Source organism: Mastigoproctus giganteus, chromosome 11 (genome assembly GCF_048544385.1).
Source record: "Mastigoproctus giganteus isolate SK-2022 chromosome 11, ASM4854438v1, whole genome shotgun sequence".
Classification (NCBI taxonomy): domain Eukaryota; kingdom Metazoa; phylum Arthropoda; class Arachnida; order Uropygi; family Thelyphonidae; genus Mastigoproctus; species Mastigoproctus giganteus.
In genome coordinates this window covers 175950782-175969827 of record NC_143585.1, presented here as the reverse complement: position 1 = coordinate 175969827, position 19046 = coordinate 175950782, and the positions used below count along the sequence as shown (strand labels likewise).

General features: G+C 37.2%; 1 protein-coding gene across 1 annotated transcript in view; it reads left to right on the top strand.

The window, feature by feature from the left end:
* LOC150078585 (voltage-dependent calcium channel subunit alpha-2/delta-3-like) overlaps positions 1 to 19046 on the top strand; it is a 307888-nt gene that overhangs the window by 144002 nt on the left and 144840 nt on the right. Inside the window, exon 5 of the mRNA XM_090384625.1 lies at positions 8910 to 9023. Coding sequence (XP_090240751.1) covers positions 8910 to 9023 — 114 coding nt within the window. The remainder of the gene's footprint in view (positions 1 to 8909; positions 9024 to 19046) is intronic.

The following is a 19046-nucleotide window of genomic DNA, read 5'->3' as shown; positions in this document are numbered from 1 at the left end:
CAAAAATTCTTGCACCCTTTCTATTTAAGTGTATCCCATCCCTGTAGAAGCAATCTCTCCTGTTAACAAGTACAGTCCAGGCTGAAAAAAATTCTACCCCTTGAGCCTTGCACAATCCCTCCAGGGCCGAATTGATCGACAAGGCTCTCATCATATACTCCCTCCTATCGTGTCTGGGCAGAATTGCAGACACTTTCAAGTTCAACCCTAATTCACGGCTTTTTTTCAACAGTGACCTGTACTTGCTAAGTAATTCCGCCGGTCTCCTACTCTTAATATCATTAGTGCCAACGTGTACAACTATATCACCTTTTGTGCCCTTAAAAGATGATATCCGCTCTACAACGTCATCAACCTTTGCCCCTGGCAGACATACCCTGGTCCTATTCTACCTATCCTTTTTACAAAGTATGTTCCCCGTTTCCCTGACAATAGAGTCACCAACAACTACTAGTTCCTGTGGGACCAGCGCATTCTGCCTAGGGGGCTGCTTCTGTGTTGCCTGATGACCAAGTGCAAGCTCTGGCGTTGATGTGGGCAGCTGAGAGCTTGATGGGCCCCTCAATTTATTTCCTTCGAGGGCGTCCACCCTGTCCTTCAAGCTCTCATAAAGGCCCATAACAACGCTGAGTTGTCGCCTGATTTCCTTGCACTCCTTACATCGTGCACACACAAAGACATCCCCCTTGGCAATATCATGTCCCGTACCCGACTGCTCCGCAAACATCAAGCAAACAGTGCATTTTAATAGACTGTGATTCAGAGGGCAACTGCCCCCCTCAGTTCTCCCCTGAACCACAGCACTCCCATTAGCTTGAGCCTTTTGCTTTGCTGCTCTGGTCAGAGTCATGATTCCGATTTAATTCAATAAAATTCAAAACAAAAATTAAATCCTTAAGTTATATCCCAAAACAGTTATGTTATATATATATTTTTTTCGGTATCTATTGTTTTCTACGAGTTCCCTTTATACAACTTCCGTATCACGTGTACCACTATAGTTATGTATTAATTATTTGTTACGATTAAGTCGTTATATATATATATATATATATATATATATATATATATATATATAGTTAAAAGTACAATTTAATTGACAATAAAGTTTATCAAGATTAATAGATTTACTGATTAATTGACAATATTATATTATGCACTATACGACACTAAGCTTATGCTATCGTGTAAAAATGGCGGGAATTCGCGAACGGTATTTCTACGGACTCGTAAGTATTGATTAGCTTCCAAATCTCGCTATCTCAATTTAGAATAAACTAAGGATCCTGACTAGGTCTATAATCTACTTATAGAAGATAATTTGATATAACAGTTGGTTAATAAATCGACTAAATTTGGTTAAAAAAAAAAATTGGTTTGTGACACGTGGATTTGATACCGTTACCGATACTAAGTAATATCTACAAAATCTCTGTCTAAGTTAAACTTTAAACTAAGTATCGTAACTAGGAATATAAAGCTACTCTAGAAAATAAGTTAATATGACAATTTAAACTAATAAAGCAGAAAATAAATCAGGAAAAACTTCTCTGTTTGAAGAGCTTTAAGGAGCAATGGCTGCCCAGGCTAACCTCGCACCCAGAAATGAACAAAATGTGTGGCATTACACTCAGGGAGGTGGAGAATGAAAAAATTTCTAAAGGGGCTCACATCTTGTGAGTATGGGCTTGGCACACCCAGGGTCCTGAGCTGGATATCATCATTCTTCTCTTTTTGGCAATTCCCTTCTACTTTTGACTCTCTCTTTCTCTCAGGGTAACTTGGGAATTTTTTTTTTTTTTTTTTTTTTTTTTTTTGCTGGTGTAGCATAAGCCTCAGGCTTCCTTGCACCATATAGCTAATAGTACAAAAATACAAAAAAGACCTGGGGTAATTGTGCAGTCAGATATGAAGTTTTGTGAGCAGTGCAGAGGGGCTGCCAGAGCAGGTCATGGAGTTTTATCAATGATATATAGGAATTTTGCTAGCAGAAACAAGGAGGTGATTATACATTTGTATAAGGCAATGGTCAGGCCACCCTTGAGTACTGCATATAGGTCTGGAGGCCTCATTGTAGGAAGGATTTAGAGTTGCTAGAATGAGTACAGAGAAGGGCAACAAGATTGGTGAGAGGAACAAAGGGATTTTCCTACCAGGAGAGGCTGAAATTCTGTCAGTTGCAGCATCTGGAAACTAGGCACCTGCGCAGTGATCTAATTGAGGTGAATAAGACCTTGAATGGTTGGAGCAGGCTCAATGCTTATGTGATACTTCTACTTACTGAGATTAAGAACCTGAGGGGACATAGATTCAAACTGAGGAAAGACAGTTGTAGAATAGATGTGCGGAAGTTTGCCTTTAGCCAGCGGGTAGTTGATTGTTGGAACAGATTCCATCTGTTGTTGTGGAAGTTGATAGCTTAAATAAATTTATGACTGAACTAGACAAACATTTGGAATGAATGGATGGATGAAATGGGAAGGGTTTTTTTTTTTTTTTGACTAATGCTCTATAAGCTTGCTTTCTTGCATCATATGACTCTCCTAATGCTAAAATATATTAATAATTTTGGGCAGCTGTTTGCATTGAAAGTATTCTACAGATATTAGCAGGAAAGCCCAATTAATAGCATTTGTCAGGTTTATCAAAAAAAAGACAGCTGTTAATTTTTTTTTGTTGTTGTTGTAAAGAATTTGCCGAAAGAACAGCCGGATAAGATATTTTTGAAGTGATGAATAATTATTTACAAAAGTGTGATATATTGTGGAAGTCATGTGTTGGCATTTGTACCGACAGTGATCCCACGATGACAGCAGCACTAAAAGGATTTGTGTACTTAGCATTAGTAGAGGCAATACGATGCAAGAAAGAAAGCTTATGCAGCATTAGCCAAAAAAAAAAAAAAAAAAACACTCCCATTTTACCCCTCCGTTCATTCCAAATACCTGTCCAGCTGAGCCTTAAATTTATTTAGGCTATCAACTTCCACAACATGGGATAGAAGTCTGATCCACCAACCAACTACTCGCTGGCTAAAAGCAAATTTCCGCACATCTATCCTACATCTGTCTTTCCTCAATTTTAATTTATGCCCTCTCAGGTGAATATTCTGAGCAAGAAGAAGAATCCCATCAGCAGTGAGCATGCTCAAACCATTCAAGGCTTTATACACCTCTATCTGATCACCTCACCGGTACCTAGTCTCCAGACACTGTGATTTGCAAAACTCGAGCCTTTCTTTGTAAGTGAAACCCTTGGTTCCATTCACTAATCTTGTTGCCCTTCTCTGTACTCATTCCTACATCCTTCTTGAAATGAGGCCTCCAGACCTGTATGCAGTACTCAAGGTGTGGCCTGACCATTGCCTTATACAAGGGAATAATCACCTCCTTATCCCTGCTAGAAAAATTCCTGTATATCATTGATAACACACCATGAGCTACTCTTGCCACCCGTCTGCACTACTCAGAGAACTTCATATCTGCCTGCACAATTACCCCCAGGTCCTTTTTGTTCTCTACCACTGTTAGTGTAGTACCACAGAGTTGATACGTTACTATGGGGTTACTGCTTCCAATAAGTAGTATTTTACATTTGCCAATGTTAAACTTCATTTGCTACCTCTCAGCCCATCTGCTCAACCTTTCCAGATTCTGTTGCTGCAGCAGCAGCAGCATACTGTCAGTAGTGTCCTTAAAAACCCTGCCAACCTTTGTATCATCTGCAAACTTGGACATTAAGCTTGATATACCATCATCAATATCATTTATAAATACAGAAAACAACAATATACCCAACACTGAACCGTGAGGGACTCAACTAATAACATTAGTCCACGATGAGCACTGTCATTGATTACCACCCTCTGTCTTCTCCCCCTCAACCATCCCTTTATCCATAACAGCAATTTTCCTCCAATGCCACACTGCTCCAATTTGAGCAGCAGTCTTCCATGTGCAACAGTATCAAAAGCCTTTCTAAGATCCAAGTATATAATATCAGAGTTATTCCCTGCATCCAGTTCTTTTGTGACTGCATCATAGTATCCAATCAAATGGTCAGGCAAGACTTTCCCTTAACAAAACCATGCTGTGTTCGAGCTATAACTGAAGTCTTGTCTAGATGATCCAGCAGTGCTTCTTTAACCAGTGCTTCCATTAATTTTCCTGGAACAGAAGTTAAACTCACAGGTCTATAATTACTTGTGTCAGCCTTTGATCCTCCTTTGTGAATTGGGGTCACATTTGCACATCTCCAGTCTATGGGTACCTCCCCTGATTCCAAAGAAGCTCTCATAATTATGGCTAAGGTTTTTTATGTTTATCCTGAACAATTTCTCCTCCACTTTCCTCTCAGTTATTACAAAATCATCTAGCTCACTGCCAGAGTTTACTTCACCTCTGGCATTCCCCTTCTTGAATAACTCCTCATGTGGGAATGTAGATGCAAAATACTCGTTTAGTTTGTTAGCCACCTGAGCAGGATCATGAACTGTTGAACCATCAATATCCAGTGCACCAATCGGATTCCTTTCCTTCTGGAGTTTACATAGGTAAAGAACTCTTTTCTGTTTTTCTTTGCATCCTTTGCCAAGGATTTCTCATAATCTGCCTTTGCCTGTCATGTCACCCATTAATTTATATGTATCCATGTAGTTTTCTTTTCTGCCATATGTCGCATTAGTTCCTCTGACATCCATTTAGGCCTAAACCTTATACAATATTTGTTAATTGGTATGTAAATATTAGTAGCTTCCAAGATAAATTCTTTGAATGCTTCCCATTTTGAATTTGCTGTTGGTAACATCATAAGTTGGTCCCACTGTATAGAATTTAAATACTGTCTCAGACCATTGTAGTCACCTTTAAGAAAGCAAAAACACTTCCCTTTACTGTTGGTAGTTACCTCTTTGAGTAAATCCCACTTTAGCACACAGTGATCACTGCCACCTAGTGGTTCCTTTATCTGCAGATTCTTAATGCATGAAGAATCCCTACTGATAATCAGATCACAGAGGGAGTATTCCTCATCTAGTTGCCTCCCGAACATGCTGATGTAGAAAACAATCATCCAATAAATCCACAAAAGCCTTGCTAGTGTGTGAGTGACAAACCCACAAATTCCAGTCAATATCTGGGAAATTAAAATCCCCAATTATAAGACTCACTGATTTACTGGCCCACTCTATTTCCCTGTACAGATTCTTATTATACTCATCAGAGTCATTTGGCCTATAGCACACTCCTACTCCCAATTTTGATCTCCCAATGCTTATGTCACACCAAACTGACTCAATAATCCACTGATCAGCAATGTCGACTGGCTTCACTTCCTTGGATTTTGTGTTTCTTAACTAATAGAATAACCCCCTCCTCCCTTGTTTTCCAGGGAGGAGGGGGTTATTCTTGTTTTCCAGGCTGCTGCTCATTCCAATAGAAGCAGTGCAAGGATCACTTTCACCTCTGCCAGCGGCTACTGTTAATCTATTAGTCTGTGTTTCCCAAGCTAGCAGTTTTTCGACCCACCTAACACTGCCTCGATTTCATTAGCAAATATTCTTGCACCCTTTCTATTTAAGTGTATCCCATCCCTGTAGAAGCAGTCTGTCCTGTTAAAAAGCAGACCAGGCTGAAAAAAATTCTACCCCTTGAGCCTTGCACAATATTTCCAGGGCTGAATTGATCAACGAGGCTCTCATCATATACTCCTCCTATCATGTCTTTGCAGAATTGCAGACACTTTCAAATTCAACCCTAATTCCCGGCTTTTTTTCAACAGTGACCTGTACTTGCTAAGTAATTCTGCCGGTATCCTACTCTTAATATCATTAGTCCCAACGCACAGCAATATCACTTTTGTGCCCTTAAAAGATGATATCTGCTCTACAACATCATCAAATTTTGCCCCTGGCAGACATACCCTGGTCCTGTTCCATCTATCCTTTTTTCTGCTCTACAACCATGTTCCCCGTTTCCCTGACACTAGTCACCAACAACTACTAGTTCCTGTGGGACCAGTGCGTTCTGCCTTTGGGGTTGCTGCTGTGTTGCGTGATGATCAAGTGCAAACTCTGGCGTTGAAGTGGGTAGCTGAGAGCTTGATTGGCCTCTCAATTTAGATCCTTCGAGGGCATCCAACCTGTCCTTCAAGCTCTCTTATAGGCCCATAACAACGCTGAGTTGTCGCCTGATTTCCTTACCCTCCTTACATCACGCACACACAAAGACATCCCCATGGCAATATCATGTTCTGTACCTGATTGCTCCCCAAACATCAAGCAAGCAGTGCATTTTAAAAGGCTGTGATTCAGATGGCAACTGCCCCCCCTCAGTTTTCTCCTGAGCCACAGCACTCCCATTAGCTTGAGCCTTTTGTTTTGCTGCTCTAATCTGAGTCATGATTTCAATTTAATTTCGATAAAATTTCAATTTCAGTACAAAATGATGCTTAGTAAAATGATGCAATTCAAATATTATTATAGCACACCATTTTATACTCAGATAAGTTCTAGTAGCAAAGACAGTCATACCCAATTTAAAACTTGTACTTGATCAAACGTTTAAAACGGTTAATTATATAAAACTAGACCACAAAATTACATATTTTTGGAAAATTATACAAGGAACTGGAGTGTGATAATTTTTTTTAATAATGCATACTGAGGTTAGGTGGCTATCAAAAGGAAATGTGCTTATGCGTATGTACGAGTTGCGTGAGGAACTCATATTAAATGCTCATATGTTTTTTTCACTGGAGCTATCAGAATTTTGTGATTATTTAAGTGATGAAATTTGATGCTGTAAATTAGCTTTTCTAGCAGATTTTTTCACACAGCTAAATAAATTAAATATCAATATGCAAGGTTCAGAGGAAAATTTACTCACTGCTACTGACAAATTGTTTGCCTTTAAATAAAAGTATGTAAATAAAAAAAAAATTTGAAAAGTTTCCCCTGACTGCCAAAACGAATTATATTAAAATAATTCATGTAATAAGCAAAACCTTAGAGCTGTTAAAGGCAAAAATTGAGTAATACTTCCCATCCCTTGACACCAAAAAATATTTGTACGTAAAAGACCTATTTGCAACAAGAAACCCTCCAATTTTAGAAGTTAATTTGCAAGAGGACGAAGAACTGGCCGAGATCCGTAGTGACCAGTTACTGGAAATTCACTTTAATAACACTAATATTAGCAAATTTTGGATCAGAATTCAAAATGAATTTCCACGAATTTCAGAAAAGACATTTAGAATTTTATTGCCCTTTTCCACCTTCTACTTTTGGTTTAATTAGGATTAAACCAAAAAAAGAGAAAGATGGTAGAATAGGAGACGAGAGTAAGCCTATTATATATATATATTATAAATATTATAATATATATTATAAATATATATGAGCATAATAGTGATTGTAGTGTGATGCAAAATTTTAGCATCTTGAAAACTGTGTTGCAGCAACGAAAATGTTGAGAAACGCTGGTCTAGGGTTATTATAAAGGGAAAGGGAGCTAGGTTGTCTCCCTGCAGAACTCCTGACGTGATGGGAAATTTGTCGGTTTTTTCACCAATAATGAGGATTCTGGTAAAATAATCCTGCTATTGCTTTAAGAATTTGTTCAGGAATTCTGCAGAATTTTAATATTTCAAACATCCTTGACCTGTTAACTGAGTCAAATGTTTTGGAGAAATCTATAAAGTTTAAAATCAGTGGAAGAGTTTTGTCTTTGGCTTCTTCAAGTAATCTTTTAATACAGTGGATGTTCAAGAGTACTGCAGTTTTTAAGAAATCTAGCTTGATTCTGTATAATAGCATCCTGTTATAAATTTTCAACACAATTGATAGAAGTGTAATTCCTGTATAGTTTTTGGGTCTTTTGAGATTACCATTTATTGGTATTGGTATTATGAGTCCTTCCTTCCATTGCAAAGGAAAAGTCCCAATGTCCAGAGCTGTATTGAATTATGTTTAAGAGTTGTTCTTTTAGTTCAGTTCCTCCATACCTATTGGCTTTGACTGCGATGCCATCAGGTTCTGCTGCCTTCCAGATTTTTTTTGCTATAATGCTTTTTCAAATTCCTGTATAGTGAAGCTGTTACAATTCATCGGGAGAACATTCTGGACTACTATATTGGGTAAGGTTTTTGTGATTGTGGAATTGTTAGATTTAATAGGTTTGGTTAATGTTTTTTCATTCTTACATTTCTTCTTTAGTTTTGTGGGCTTTTCTGTCCCATTCTCTGATTCTTAGTTTCCTAGGCTTTCTTTCTTTAGCATTAACATTTGTAGAGACATATGATGCAAGAAAGCAAGCTTATGTAGCATCAGCCAAAAAAAAAAAACACTTCCCATTTCACCCATCCATTCAGTCCAAACTAGACAGTTCAAGGCAGAACTGTCTAGTTCTGCCTTGAACTTATTTAAGTTGTTGACTTCCACTAGATGGAAGTTCGTTCCAACTATCAACCATTTATTTTTAAATAAATTGTTGAAGAGTTGGATATTTAAATGTTTTAATAAATAATTTATTAAAACATTTAAATATCCTCTTCTCAGAACGTTTTTACCACCCCTCAGAGCTCTGTCCCCCTTGTAATTTTACTTCTGAAACAAAAGTGGATTCCTGTAATGAAGAGTACACAGCAAGTTCAAATTTACTAAAGGTACAATAAAATCTGCTAGTAACTATAAAAGATTTCATCATAACTTTAGTATGTTTTCCTTTGCTCTGAATTGCTCAGTCTTTAAAAATGATAATTTTAATATTTAGAAGTTGGATGGTTTTTTGTTTGGTTTGTTTACTTGAAATTGATGTTTTTTTTTTTTTTTTTTTAATGCTGAATGGATAACTTGCTAATTTCAATACATTTTCCTTGTCTCTCTTAATCCCTTTCCTTTTAACTAACTTCAGTATAATCGTACTGGTCAAGGAAGTCAGTGCAATCAAGCTATTATGTTAATAACAGATGGTGCACCATATACATATGAAGAAATATTTCGGCGGTACAATTGGCCAAATATACCAGTAAGTTCATTTTAATTACTGTAATAGTGAAAATAATGGAATAGTCATCTTCAGTGTGAATTGGTTATTTAGAACTATTATGAATAATAATGTATTAGAAGATGAAATGCACAATGCATAATTTCTTATGGGTTTAGGTAATTAACTATATAATATCGGTGTAGATACACCATAGTTTACCCATAAACTTGAACTACGTATGTAATGTAAAAAGGCATCATTTTAATTATATCTCATATTGTGGGTATCTCGTTGTGAAGGCACACACAATATGAGATACAATTAAAACAATGCCTTTTTACACTACATACAAGGCGCCTCTGTAGCCAAGTGGGAAGGAGCAGCAGTGCGTAGCACACGCTTCATGATTACACCGGGTTTCGAGCCCGTCACCACCAAATACGAAGGATGGGGAAAGGTGAGGGATTGACCACCGCATATTCTCGGAGCAATATGGCCTTAGTTGCTAATGCTCCTAAAAACCAAACAACAACAACACTACATACATAGTTCAAGTTTATGGGTAAACTATGGTGTATCTACATTGATATTATATAGTTATGAATAATAATACAGGAAAAAAGAATGCCCCTCCACATTATTTATATATATACAAAGGGTACTAGGAAAGTTTTGCAATACAGCTTTGTTTATTTAATTTTTTCAAAGTAATTTCCTCTACATTCAATACACCTCTCCATCCTCCGAAACCAATCTTTAAACCAGTTCTGCCAAGTTTCACTAGGGAGTAAAGCACACTCGTTGTCCCAAGCCCGTAGAAGGTCCTCATCACTGGAAAACCGCCTCCCTTTTAGCTTCATTTTCACATGTGGGAACAGTGCAAAGTCGCAGGGAGCAAGGTCTGGACTGTAGGGAGGGTGCTCGAGAAGTTTCAGTCCTGTCATGGTCAAATGTTTGGTGCAGGCTTTGGCGCGGTTAGCTGGAGCATTATCGTGATGGAGGTACCAGGTGTCCATTCTTGACTTTGGCCGCAGGTTCTTCATAGATCCAATGACTTTAGGCAGGCATTGTTCAGTATACCACTTAGCTGTGACTGTCTTCTGCATGTCCAAAACGACACGTTCCACAATTCCACTCAATTTGAAAAATACAGCTATCATTTTCTTCTTTACAGATCGGGATTTTCTGACAATTACGGGTGTGTCGTCATCATCAAAGACCCAAACTTTGTTTTGAGCCTTGGTTCGCAGATCGTAATAATACAGCCAAGTCTCGTCACCTGTCACGATGTTGTTCACATACCGAGATTGTCCCTTATCAAACTTTTTTAACATCTCCCGGCACCAAGTCACACGTCGTGTCATCTGCTGTTCAGTCAGTTGATGCGGCACCCAGAGAGAACAAAGTTTCTTCACGTGCAAATGATCTTGCAGAATCGAACGAATTGCTGGTGCATTTAGGCCCAAAGTATCCTCTATCTGTTGGTAGGTCACTCGCCTGTTTTCGTCAAGCATTTTCCTCACAGCAGTAACGTTTTCCTCCGTAACTGACGTTCGTGGCCTTCCTGGCCTCTCAGAATCCCCCAGAGTGAAATTTCCCCTTTGGAATTCTCTATACCACCTGAATATCGTTGTATGATGTGGACAATCATCATCTAGTGCAAGAGTCATTTCTTCTAAGCACTGGTCTATGGTTAAACCACGCACGAAATTATACCGCAAAACTGTCCTTATCTCATTTCGTGACCACGATGCCATCGCAAGCACTTTACACTCTCACTACTAATGAATAACTGAGCCCATCGACTTGGCGCGGCGGCTACTGTGAACATATGAACATGTCTCAACATGCAGCAACAAGCAGCTTCCTGTGATTCATTGTTGCGTCATATTGTACCCTTTGTATATATCCCCCCCGGGAGCTGTTAGCTCCATTAATAGCAACAACGATTGGACTTATGCCTACCTTAGAAATGGAATTCTTTCCACAAGTTGACTTAAAGTTAATGATTTTGGTCTTTATTGAATAGCATCACCAAATTAAATTTGAAAGTGTTTGAAATTCTACCCCAACACAAATAGGAGGGAGTACATGATGTGAACCTTGTCAATTAGTTCAGCCCTGGAGCAATTTGTGTAGGAAGAAATGGACACAGGCCAGTGTCCATACTTCCCCAAAAAAGATGAGGCTTTGAAAACTAAGTCCTTAGCTTGTCCAAAGCCAAATGACAGATCCACCAAGCCCAAATAATGGCCAAATTCTTACAGTGGAATTGTTATGGATTCTGACATAATATTCATGACTTCAGGGCCCTGCTCCATTCAGGCACAAGCCAGTTTTCTTCTGTTTGCAGGAGACATATTTAAAGGCAAACGAAGACCCTCTTTGTAACTTTGTAGATTTTCAATCTGATACATAAAGACACATCAGACTTCATCTATATCCCAATCTACCAATGCTAGACTGGGTATAGATGAAGTTCTAATGTAGGCAGGGAGAAGATCCAGAGAATGAGGGATCATGTCTTCAGTGAACTTAGAACATAGTGGATGTGAAATTGCCATTTTGATTTCATTTGCATTTTACTCTAGGGGAAATATTTGCCAAAGATTCTGCAATGACATTCTCCTGAGAGTTCCTGGATCTAAAAGAAAAAAAAAGTACAAAAACAGACCTTAAATTCCTCTTCAAAAGGGCTTGAACCATATAACAAGATTTTTACACAAGAAGAACTTTTTGGCCAGATAATATACAATTATAAAATGATAAGGCACTCATCAATACAGACAATGGATCTCCTCCCAATCTTATTCAGCAGAATCTATATTGAAAGACATTTCTTGGATTCCTGACAAAGAGCGATTATCCTTTCCTTTCCAAAGCCAGGAAAGAATTCTAAAAATCTGCTTAACTATCATCCAATCACTCTGACAAGCTGTTTGTGCAAGATCCTGGAAAGAATGGTTAATGCTCACTTCTTATTTAGAAGCCTTTAATTTATATCATATTTATCTTCTTGACATGGTAGGCTGTTTATAGGCTACCAAAAATATTTAGTATTGTCTTTATTTTGATGTGGTGCATTATTGCCTCACCTGCCAATGCACCATTGAAAAAACCAAATCATATCACCCCCTTTGCAAATTGAGAATACATTTGCAAATCTCCAGTTCACAAGGGGAAACCCCCCCCCCCCGCAAATCCATGGATGTTCTCATATTCATGAGAGCATCCATGGATTCGGTTAGTATTCATTTCTCTTTCACTTAGGTCTGTAATCAGGTCACAAAGGAGGTTAGGCAGGCGAAGGCAGATTACGAGAAATCCTTGGCAAAAGATGCTAAGAAAAACAGCAAGGATTTCTTTACTTATATAAACTCTAAAAGGAAGGGGATGAATCTGATTGGTCCACTTGACATCGATGGTTCAACTGTTGATGATCCTGCTCAGATAGCAAACAAACTGAATGAATATTTTGCATCTACATTCACACATGAGGAATTATTTAAGGTTTGAAAATGGCAGAACGTTATCAAATTGTAGCAGGATACTTAATGATTTTGTAATAACTGAAAGCAAAGTGGAGGAGAAATTGTTGAAGTTAAACATAAGAAAAGCACCTGGGGTGGATGGGATCTATCCAGTTATATTAAAGGAGGCGGCAAAGCAACTAAGCAAACCCTTAGCCATAATTATGAGAGCATCATTGGACTCAGGAGAGGGTCCCATGGACTGACAGACTGGAGATGTGCAAATGTATCCCAAATTCACAAAGGGGGGATCGAAGGGTGACAGGAGTAATTACAGACCAGTTAGGTTAACTTCTGTTCCGGGTAAAATAATGGAGTCACTGGTTAAAGATGCATTGCAGGATCATCTAGACAAGACTGCAGCAATAATTCAGACACAGCATGGGTTTGTTAAGGGAAAGTTTTGTCTGACAAATTTGATAGGATATTATGATGTGGTTACAAAGGAACTGGATGCAAAAAATAATTTTGATATCATATATTTGGATTTCATGAAAGCTTTTGACACTGTTGCGCATGGAAGACTATTGTACAAATTGGAGTAGAATGGTATTAAGGGTAAGTTGCTACAATGGATAAAAGGATGGTTAAGTGGGAGAAGACAGAGAACTAATGGACTAATGTTATTAGAGGACTTCGTGGACTAATGTTATTAGAGGACTTCGTGGACTAATGTTATTAGAGGACTTCGTGGACTAATGTTATTAGAGGACTTCGTGGACTAATAGTAGTAGTAGTAGTAGTGGCATGTGATGCAAGAAAGCAAATGTATGAGCTTATGCAGCATCAGCCAAAAAAAAAAATCACACCATTCCCTCCAAATGCCTGTCCAGTTCCTCCTTAAATTTATTCAACCTATCAACTTCCACAACGACAGATGGAAGTTTGTTCAAGCAATTAACCACCCGCTGGCTAAAGGCAAATTTCCGCACATCTATTCTATTGTACACGTTGGCACTAATGATATTAAGAGTAGGAGACCGGCAGAATTACTTAACAAGATTACTTAACTTAACTCTAATGTTATTAGTGGAGTCCCACAGGGTTCGGTGTTAGGTCCACTGTTGTTTTGTATATTTGTCAATGATATTGATGAAGGTATATCAGGCTTAATGTTGAAGTTTGCAGATGATACAAAGGTTGGCAGGGTTGTTAATGACAGTAATGGCAGTGTGCTACTGCAAAAGGATCTAGATAATTTGGGCAGATGGGCTAAGAAGTGGCAACTGAAGTTTAACCTTAACAAATGCAAAGTACTGCATATGGGTAGAAATAACCCCAGAGAAACGTACCAACTGGGTGGTACTACACTTAAGGTGGTAGAAAATGAAAAAGACCTGGGAGTAATTGTGCAGTCAGATATGAAGTTTTCTGAGAAATGCAGACAGGCTGCCAGGGCAGGTCATGGGGTTTTGTCAATGATATATAGGAATTTTGCTAGCAGGGAGAAGGAGGTGATTGTCCCTCTGTATAAGGCAATGGTCAGGCCACGCCCTGAGTACTGCGTACAGGTCTGGAGGCCTCATTTTAGGAAGGATGTAGATTTACTTGAGCGTGTACAGAGAAGGGCAACAAGATTGGTGAGGGGAATGAAGGGATCCTCTTATCAAGAGAGGCTTAAGTTCTGCAAATTGCAGTGGCTGGAGACTAGGCACCTGCGCTGTGATCTGATTGAGATGTATAAGGCCTTAAATGGGTTGAGCACGCTGAATTCTGATGGGATCCTTCCACTTGTTCAGATTACAAACCTAAGGGGGCATAAATTCAAATTAAGAAAAGACAGATGTAGAATAGATGTGCGTAAATTTGCCTTTAGCCAGTGGGTGGTTAATTGCTGGAACAAACTTCCATCTGTCGTTGTGGAAGTTGACAGGTTAAATAAATTTAAGGAGGAACTGGACAGGCATTTGGAGGGAATGGTGTGATTTTTGTTTTTTATTTTGGCTGATGCTGCATAAGCTCATACACTTGCTTTCTTGCATCACATGCCACTACTACTACTTCTCTCTCAGTTATTACAGGGAGCTAAAAAATCATTTAGCTCCCTGTAACTTGAGATATTTCTGGCATGTCCATCCCTAAAATATTCCTGATGCATGAGTGTGGATACAAAATATCTATTCATTTTTTCAGCAACCTGATAAGGATCATCAACTGTAATACTGTTCACATCTAGTGGACCAATGTAATTCATCCCTTTTCTTCTAGTGTTTACATAAGTAAAGAAGTCTTTGCTCCTTTTCTTTGCATTATTTGTCAGAAACTTCTTATGATCTGTTTTAGCTTACCTAACTCATTTTGTGATTTGATTGCAGACTTCGTTATACCTATTGTAGGTCTATATATATGTCTCCTGATAATTTTTAAGCAACCCACTCATTTTAATTCCCTTCATGAGTTCACCTGACATCATAATTATCAAGAATAGGTTTTGCTTTATCCTTCATTATTTTCTGTTTGCACAGTAACTAACAGATTTATAGAATTCTCAATGAAGAAATCAAAGAGAACACTTTTGTTGACAATTATTTGGACTTAATCAAGTAGAAGAAGAGCACAAAATCACCAGTGGCGGCTTGTGACTGATATATGGGGGTGCTGCTTCTTAAAGTTACATTAAATTGCCTTGGTCATAAGACATGTAGACATAGATGGTAATAATAAGCAAGTTAAAAAATACTACAAAATATGAATTGGACACTTAGCATTAATAGACTTGGGTAATCTGGAAATTTTATTTAAAAATAAAATCCATTCTTCAGTTTTTATTTGTTGAAAACAGATTAATTAATAACTTTTTCATTCAAGTTTAGTGCACTGTTAAAATCGGCACTACTCGCTCCGCAGTTTCTTTGACTCATTTTATCACCTCTAACAAATGCGTGTTGGCAGCCTGCCAACTAAGCATTGACTCAACGACTGGGGCCAAAGTGTGGAACTGCGTAGCACAGTTCCACAATTTGGAACTGTACGTTACATGTTAAACTTCAAAGTTGAAAATGATCTCATGTTTTTATTCGTTTATTATTGAAATGATTATTGGAAATAGAGGATGAGTATACTATATGTGGGACCTGTTAATAAAAATATTCATTGCGTTGCATTGTTCTTCCCAAAATTTCATATAACTCCATTGACTGTATATTTAGAATTAAAAAGCTGGGAGTGCTGCAGTTCCGCAGTGCCTACCAAAGAGCCACCCCTGAAAATCACAGAAATCATATGGTGTTCTTGAAGAACCTGTGCACTTGACTCTGGATGAAAACTTTCATTAAAAATAATTCAAATGTATTTGACATTAAACATTCTTAAAAACTGTATTATCTTTAATAACAAGAAAATAACTCAGTGAGAAATATTTGTGTGCTTTCACACTGCTGCTCTTAAGGTTGAGGCATTTTACTCCTTAACCTTAAGAGCAGAGAGAGAGAGAGAGAGAGAGAGAGAGAGAGATTTTAGTAAAGAGAAAATGATATTTTGTATTTATAGTCCATATAGTTCTGCAAATTGCAGTGGCTGGAGACTAGGCACCTGTGCGGTGATCTGATTGAGGTGTATAAGGCCTTGAATGGGTTGAGCACGCTGAATTCTGATGGGATCTTTCCACTTGTTCAGATTACGAACCTAAGGGGGCATAAATTCAAATTAAGAAAAGACAGATGTAGAATAGATGTGCGGAAATTTGCCTTTAGCCAACGGGTGGTTAATTGCTGGAACAAACTTCCATCTGTCGTTGTGGAAGTTGATAGGTTGAATAAATTTAAGGAGGAGCTGAACAGGCATTTGGAGGGAATGGTGTGATTTTTTTTTTTTTTTTTTTTGGCTGATGCTGCATAAGCTCGTACACTTGCTTTCTTGCATCACATGCCACTAGTACTACTACTACTAATTCCCATGCACATAAAATGTGAACTGTACCACTTTTCATTTAATGCCTAAGGAAAAGCACAGAGGTTTTGTAGCACACAACCATTTGTGCATTTTAGCTGGTTAAATTAAATGCTTATTTTTGCAGATATCACAAAGTTGGAAACAGTTTATGGATTGTCACATTGTGATAGTGCCTATAACATTCCAGATCTTGTTTTCCACTGCACTCACCTCGTTTGGATACAGAAATAACTTCATTTTAGGGAACTAAGTACAACTGATGAAAATGGCTCACTAATAGTGGTAGTTTGTCACACAAATCTTTGCCATAATTATGAGAGAATCTTCAGATTTAGGGGATTTCCCTTTGGTATGTAAATATGTGAATGTATGCCAAATTCATAAAGGGGGGAATCAAAAGGTGAAACGAGTAATTATAGTCCTGTTACCTTAATTTCTGTTACTGAGAATATTTATTTATTTATTTTTATATGAGAACCCCAAACACGAAAGATATCAAAACCTATAGCACTTAGTACCATGCATGGGTTGAAGGAGAAGTGTGGGGAGAGGGGGATGCCGGAAACTTTGCTCTAGAGACTAAACATGGGTTTCACCACTTCAAGCCTCCAATAAGCAAAGTGGTGGTATTTCACCGGTTGATGAAAGTCATCTACCACCTGGAGAGAGAGAGAGAGAGAGAGAGAGACAGACAGAGAAAGAGGAGAGAGAGAGAGAGAATATAGTGGAATCTCTGGTTAAAGAAGTAATGCTGGACTATCTAGACAGGAATACAATTATATACTGCAGTCACAGCATGGATTTATTAAGCGGCAGTCTTGGCTGACCAATCTGATTAGATACTATGACAATGTAATAAAGGACTGGACACAAAGAATAATTTTGACATTGTGTACGGTAGTACTGAAAAAAACTGTATAACCTTATTTTTTAGGTTGTTCCTCCTTATACTGGCAGCTAATCTTTTAAAAATAGCTGAAAGAGCATAAATAAGGAATTAACAATATACATATGAAACTATTAATTGCACAAAAATTTATTTTATGCATTGTTGGTAAAAATTCAGTGAAATAAGAACTTTCCTTTAAAATAATAGGCAAATAGGTCATGTGAGAGTTCGAATCACATAGGTTGGCAATAGATAGTTAAATTTATTATCTATTATAACTAATTATAATTTACAAATTTAGCGTTATAGCAAAATATATATAACCTTAATTTGATAAGAGATATGGAATTCATATAATGTAAACTTGCAAAGAGATATGAAATATATACCGTAAGCTGAGTATTGATATATATATTTTAATACATATACCATAAGCTGAGTATTTTTATATATATTTATATATATATATATATTTCAATATATTTATTTATATATATATATATATATATATATATATTTCAATATATTTATTTATATATATATATATATTTCAATATATTTATTTATATATATATATATATATATATATTTCAATATATTTATTTATATATATATATATATATATATATATTTCAATATATTTATTTATATATATATATATATATATATATATTTCAATATATATATATATATATATATATTTCAATATATATATATATATATATATATTTCAATATATTTATTTATATATATATATTTCAATATATTTATATATATATATATATTTCAATATATATATATATAATATATATATATATATATATATAATCTATAATTACTTGTGTCAGCCTTTGATCCTCCTTTGTGAATTGGGATTACATTTGCACATCTCCAGTCTGTGGGTACCGCCCCTGAGTCCAAGGAAGCTCTTATAATTATGGCTAATGGATTGCTTACTTTCTTTGCTGTCTCCTTTAATATAACTGGATAGATCCCATCCACCCCAGGTGCCTTTCTTGTATTTATCTTCAACAATTTCTCCTGCACTTTACTCTCAATTATTAAAAGATCATCTAGCTCACTGCCAGTGTTTACTTCATCTGTGGCATTCCCCTACCTGAATAACTCCTCATGTGTGAATGTAGATGCAAAATATTGATTTAGTTTGTTAGCTACCTGAGCAGGATTATGAACAGTTGAACCATCTATTGGTGGTTCAACTGTTCATAATCCTGCTCAGGTAGATATCAAGTGGACCAATCTGATTCATCCCCTTCCTTCTAGAGTTTACATAAGTAAAGAACTCCTTACTGTTTTTCTTTGCATGCTTTGCCAAAGATTTCTTATAATCTACCTTCGCCTGCCTAACCTTCTTTGTAACTTGGTTACAGATCAACTTACATCTATCATAGGCTTCTGAGTCATGTGTTAATTTATATGTATCCCATGCATTTTTCTTCTCTGCCATATGTCTCATTAGTTCATCTGACATCCATTTGGGCCTGAACCGTGAACAATATTTCTTAGTTGGTAAGTAAAGCCTAGTAGCTTCCAAGATAAGATCTTTGAATGCTTCCCAATTTGAGTTTGCTGTTGGTAACATCATCATTTGGTCCCACTGTATAGAACTTAAATACTATCTCAGACCACCGTAGTCGCCTTTACGAAAGCAATAACCTTTCCCTTTACCCCTGATGGTAGTTACCTCCTTGAATAAATCCCACTTCAGCACACTGTGATCACTGCCACCTA